Consider the following 6,589-nt stretch of genomic DNA (forward strand, 5'->3'; position numbering starts at 1 on the left):
TCGGAGCTTACTGAGACTGTTGTTAAATGTCCTGATCATATGGGTAATTTATTAAACAATCGTTGAACAAAGAATATGTATGGTTTTAAAATAATGTATTGGTTATTCAGCTAAAAATAAATCAGTCATCAGTCCACTAATTCAGTTATTCACTTACCTATCATATTTGCTTTAGTATAAGTGATTAACACGTGACAAATAAATTCTTTTACAATTTACTTTTAATAACTTTTTTAATCACAAGTTAAAAATTTCCTAACCAACCAGAAAAAGGAAATTAAGGATTTATATGGCATATAAAGAACATCCTCATATTAACTTATAAGAATAATTTTATTAATAGTGAGTGTACTAACCGTTCTAATACACCATGATGCATTTTGGACTAACTCAACGAGAACTGTTTCAGTATACACAGACTACACAGCCGAATGTTCTAAAACCGGGAGTCATAGATGAAGTAGTGAACGTGTTGTTGAAACACTATGAAGTGAGTGTAGATTAGTAAATCAGGTTCATAATTCTTTATGATCATTTCATTTTTAATACATTCTGCACAATAATTTATTATAATGTTTCATTAGGCTTGAAAAAAGGAGTTATTTTGTATACTTCCCCTCTTATTTTCAACCAACACTTGGGATATTTTATAGTCAGTATACAGTATTTCTATTCTTACTTAGTAGTAGTTAAATCAGTCCAAAGAACGTTATTTATTTTATGTCTAACTTGATATATTGAATTCTTGACAATGTTACAGCTGAGCTATAATGTAATGGAGTAGAAACAATTTTCAATAAACAATCAAAATGAAGTTTAGTTTTACTTATGAATTTCAACATGGTCTTAAACTTTATCCTAATGACTTAAAACTGTTTTATTACTATTTCTTAAATATCATTTTGAATGATAACCTCAAATATACGGGACGAAAACGGTTCATGAAGTCGTCTTCTGTGGTTGCATTACGTTGTACCAGTTTTCTTCATAAAAAATAAAGAGGATCTTTCTTCTGTAAATTGTTACCAAGTAAACTGTCACTTACAACTAGCCAAGACTGTTAAATGAGTCAGGTGTCGTAACCTTCTAGGGTGAATTCATTTTATAACAAAGTGATGGAATACACATACTTTCAGAAGAATGACTTTTGAGTAAGATATGAGTTAGAAACAAAATGATCAAATCTATTGTTCATCAACCAAGACACAAACACATACTTAACATTTTTTTTCCAGTGCTTGCTACATTTCTATTCACTCAAGGTAAATTTCGTAACGTCACATGCTACTTGGATTAATCAATATTATTTAACGCAACTAAGCTTCTAAATTCGGAACTGTGTCTAATTTTCAACTCTGCGGATATTTAAGAACCAATTGTTTTCTACATTGATTAACTTTAACGGTTGTGTAAGAATGACTTGATTTTCTTTTTAATCTAACATAATTGATTTCCTACAAAATCTAACAAATGATCGCTTGGTTATCCAGAATTTTCCTAATATTATGTCTTATACATACATTATTTATCGATTGTGTTGTAAATTTATATTTCTAGAAAAGAGAACAGCTTTTTTTCGTCATAAAAACAGTGTATTGTAACCATTTAAAATTAGCTGATAGTGTTGTACCTAGTTAAATTAAGCTCTAAAAATAATTCCACAGTTAAATATGGTCAGTTACCCAATCAAGCCGATAATTGGACACTTAATAAAAATGTTAAGTATAAACTGCTTAAATACAAAACAGTTTATTTCCAATCGTGAACATCATCTCTCTCTTGTCTTTATTTAAAGACTTGAAGTTAACATCCCTCAGAAAATGCTTACATAGATAATTATTCATGTATACTATGAAAACAACGTTCTGAATTGAGAAAAAGTACTTGAATAACATGTATATAGACACAGCTTCTTTAACGGTATAATATCTTTTGAAAATGTTGTTCAACCTGATTGATCTTTGTAACTCTTTTTCTAAATTACGCTAATACTATGTTCTTCTTTAAATCAATAAACCAACGTTACTGAAGATTTTAAAAAATTTTGTCAGAAGATAGGAAAACTTATATTCTTCCCCTAGCAGTATGAGAGCCGTGGAAGTTACAAGTCACAATAAATCAATAAACCTTCAAACGTTAAAAAAAGTATTTAAATTTCAGGAAAATTCTCTAACGTTATCATAGTAACTAACACTAGTAAAAAGAAACATCATTCAGGTTTCATTTACCGGTTCAATAGTAATCCCATAATTTTATAATGATCAGGACTAAATTAATAATATACATATGACATATTTTCCTTAGTTTAAATATTGTTTTGGAAACTGGACTCATTAGCCTATATTAATAACAAACATCTACTCAAACTTACAACTTCCTTTCCAAACTTTGATTCAGTTGTTTCCTTGTAAACTTTACTGCAGAAAACGAAAATGTTTTTATATTATTAATTAATTTTACGGTAATGGTAAAATACTGCATATGTGAACTTTATGAAATCTAATAATTTACGGACTAATTGTTAATACGTTTTTACTTGATCCTTCGTAGTATCTGGAATCCCAAATCATTTCTAATAAAGGAAAGTAAAACAGAGAAAAATAAACTAATCGTACATTAGTGAACGAAGAACATTGATAAGTTAGGACAAATTAAACGTTTTTCGACTACTCCGTTTGGGCATTCCTTATATTTGTGAAATTGGTGTTCAATACAACAAACTTGGTTACCTGTTCAATCTACTTTGTAAGACCAAAGAAAGTTTTTAAAATTCTCAAGTAATGAATCGAAGTAATGTACACGTTGAATTTATAACGTACCTCTGCGAGCTCAATCAATCCTAATATCATTGACACTTAAACATCATTTTACTAACATATTATTGTGTATAGTTGAGACCAATGGAATAAATAATTTATAAGTAACTGTGATTACAAGAGTTTGATTCTTATTTTTCAAACTCTATTTCATTTATAAATTCGAAATAATGGATACTTATTCCAACTAATTTTTTCATTTGATTGATATAAAAATTTATGAGATTAAACCTCAAAGTTGATATTCCTGACAATTTGAGAATGTACTCTTTTAAATATTTCATCCAGGACTTTTTATTATCGACAAGCTATAACAACCAACTGTAATATAATCAGCAATATTTCATTTTATAGAAATGTGAAGATGAACGAATCCACAGTTTAGCTGAAATTGAACGTAAACGTATGCAAAATCTGGAAGCAGAGACTGAACTAAAACAGATACATTTGTGTTTGAAGCGAGAACCTAAATGTCAGACTAAGAAACTGACCAGAAAAACTGTAAAACCATCCATACATTGGATGGAAACCCAGAAACCTGGGATGCATCCCCCACCCGATTCAGAAAGACGCAAAGTAAGTTTGGGTAACGTATTTTTATCCAAACGTTTAACTGGACATAAAAACTATTTAGGAATAGTAAAGATATATCTCCTTCACTTTTTTTACTTACATTAATTCTGTTCCTACGTTAAAAACTTCTTTCAAAAATAACTAGAACATCTCAGCCATCAGTCTACCTTGACGCTATCGAACTGTTGTATAAACGGAAAGTCTTTTTATAGCCTAGATCAGTGTTGATAAAAAAGGATCACTAACAGTAATAGTGATTAATTAAAAAAGATACATAACGTATAACTCCGATAGTTGCACTTCAAAAAATCACTGATCAGTCTTTCAGGACATCTGGTTATAGTTCCCGTTTCACCAAAAACCAGTAGACTTCATTAAAACATCATAAGATTTGTTTGCTTCGTTCCACACCGGATTTTTAACGATAATTTCAAAACATTGTGTTTTCTCTTAACCAAAGTAGCATAAAAATTGTTTAGAATAAACAATTGTAAAACTGGTGATTCTATATGGAATACTTTCCATATTCATGCAACATAATACACAGAAAACAACGGAATTTTCCTCTGAAGTGCTTATAATCGTTTTACAGAAATATTTAGTGATAGAGACTTAGCAATTATATTATTAAAATCTCATAATGAAATTATATCTATTCGCTTATACACACTTGGATCAACTGCATGAATTTAAATCAGGGACTAGACCAAACTTACGTTACATTCTTCTACGTTGTATTTGAAATTGGCTCAGTCGTAGAAGGAAAGCAATTAAACAAATGTCACTAGAAGAATAAAATTTGTCGCTGAACCACTAATCTTAAAACTAATAATCACAGTTGTCACTGAACAATTCAAATCAAAGACAAAGAAAATAAATAACCCGACAGTTTGATGCCACATAATATATTATGACAATGTTTGTTTTCGGTAACTGATAGCATTTATAAAATCACGTAAGTGTTAACAACTTATTTTTTGAATACGTTTGAATAAAGGTCAAACGTAATAAATCTTCAGAACTTGATCGGACAGACTTATGAAACAATCAACAACTGTAAATGATGAGTTGTTGACCAAGAAAGTGTATATATCTTCTTTTAATCTGATCATTCTAAAATTATCTACATTCACCTGTTTTTTTTAACCGACTCGTATTAAGGAAGGGGATATTTGAGAAACGTAAAACTATGATCCAGCTATGAAGTCAATAATTTAAGTTATAAGACTTCTTGTTTCAGTATCTCAACTCTGTGCAAGTCACAACGTAGTTTTAACTTTGAATGTTTTAAAAGTTTTCCCTAGTAGAATATGTCATTTGAGTACATAAATAGGAAGTCCACTCCATATAAATATAGTCATGTGACGTTTGCACTTTTTCGTTAGTTTCTTGAAATTTATTACAGCAAAACAATTCGCAAATCTCCATTCTTATATTTTATCAGTAATAACCCAAACATCTGATCACTGATTAAATTAAAATGGATACCATAGTTACCTAAAAGTACACAAGATTAATTTTAAGTAAATGGGGTGAAAACTTTAAGTAAAGTACGATAACAACCATTTTATTGTTTAATCAAGTATATTAAGGAAGTATGTTTTAAAGTTGAGTTAATTTCAATCGAAAACAGGAATTATAAAACAAATAATTATAAAATTTCCTAAAACTATCCGTTATTTGCCTATTCGAATCTGTGCTCAGTTTTATGTTGTATTCAAATAAATGTGGCGGAGAAACTGAAAGAATTCACTAAAATGTTATGGAGACTATGACTTCAGAGATAGAAGAAATACGATAATCGAATAAACATATATACATAATATCTTTTCAATATCATGATTCTATTTTCGGTATGCTGCTTCATCTATGGCCATATACGTTTGTAATGATTCCATTTATGATTTGCACGAAAACAAGGCTACTAAGCATATTTCTATGTGCAATAAAACTACCAGGTTCTAAATGTTGTTCGGTGCAACCAACCAACTTTTTAATTTAAGCATGCCTACAAATATTAAAATACAGTGAACTCATGATTTTTAAGTTTACAGTCACTTATATTCAGTATACAGACCTGTTTCGTACGAGCTAAGATGTAGAGTACATGAAGTCTACCATTTTGTATATTGTTGATTTTGTTCGGTTGAGCATCTATTTACCTAGTTATTTCTATTAAAATATAAAACAACCCTGAATATACGTGTTTATGTATACGGTTGAGTAGGTAAAACGTTTTGAATCACCCAATATTTATACTGATATATTTTTACTTGATGACACTTTGAAGGAACTTAAGCATGAAGTCCAAAAGAGCTATTCAATGACTTGGAGAAATTTTTCGCTGAACTATAAAAGTCCATGTTTTCATAAGTATTGTTAAAGTACTGATAAACAAAGTTTCAGACACTTATTTTTAAGTCTGATGATTCGTATTTGTTATGAGTACTCTTACTTTAACTAGTAAATGAATGGTTATATTGAAATTTCATTTAAAATTATGAACTCAACCAAATACCGAGTACTATCTAGAATATACTCATTAGCACTGAAATTGGAACCAACTCACCTGGTTCCTGGAATTGTATTTGATCAACAAGTCGGTTGTGTGTACTGAGATCATCAATATCTGGAATTCGCACCATAGATTTCCCGACATTCCTCATCAAAATCAATGTGGCTGGTCAAAGATAGTTTGGATGATAATTTGTAACTACTTCAGACTCCCAACACCTCATATTCGAGCTCAGAATCCTTCATTTCGATAACTTCAACGGAGTCTGTTTGGTTACAGGATATTTAGGATTTCTAAATCACAGTAGAAATGCATCTACTCCCCTCTCCATTTCATCAAATGTTGAAGTAGCAATAGAATCATTAGCATTTTTTCAGTAGCCTGAAAAAATTTCTGCCTACCCATTAGGACACGAGTGCCTGGAAGCAGTGAACAGAGATCCGCACCGTATACCACTGAAAGCAGGTAGTGATTGCATCCGCAGCAGAAAAAGCCATCATCAGTCACGAACACCATGGGAACCCCCTTCTCGACAAAAAATCTTCATGCTTAGATTGTAGAGTCAGAATTTTGTGAAGTTTTGAATAAACTTCAAGCCAATTCGATGAAAGACCAATGACTTTAAGCGCATTGTGTTTGCCGGCGAATGGACCAAAATAGTCTGCATGCATTCTCTGCCAGGTCT

General features: G+C 30.6%; 1 protein-coding gene across 1 annotated transcript in view; it reads left to right on the forward strand.

The window, feature by feature from the left end:
• The first annotated feature begins 344 nt into the window (after window positions 1-344).
• Smp_088090 (hypothetical protein) overlaps window positions 345-6,589 on the forward strand; it is a 7,345-nt gene continuing 1,100 nt past the window's right edge. The window contains exons 1-2 of the mRNA XM_018789207.1: window positions 345-490; window positions 3,171-3,392. Coding sequence (XP_018654674.1) covers window positions 371-490; window positions 3,171-3,392 — 342 coding nt within the window. The 5' untranslated portion in view covers window positions 345-370. The remainder of the gene's footprint in view (window positions 491-3,170; window positions 3,393-6,589) is intronic.

Source organism: Schistosoma mansoni, chromosome W, assembly GCF_000237925.1.
Source record: "Schistosoma mansoni strain Puerto Rico chromosome W, complete genome".
NCBI classification, from domain to species: Eukaryota; Metazoa; Platyhelminthes; class Trematoda; order Strigeidida; family Schistosomatidae; genus Schistosoma; species Schistosoma mansoni.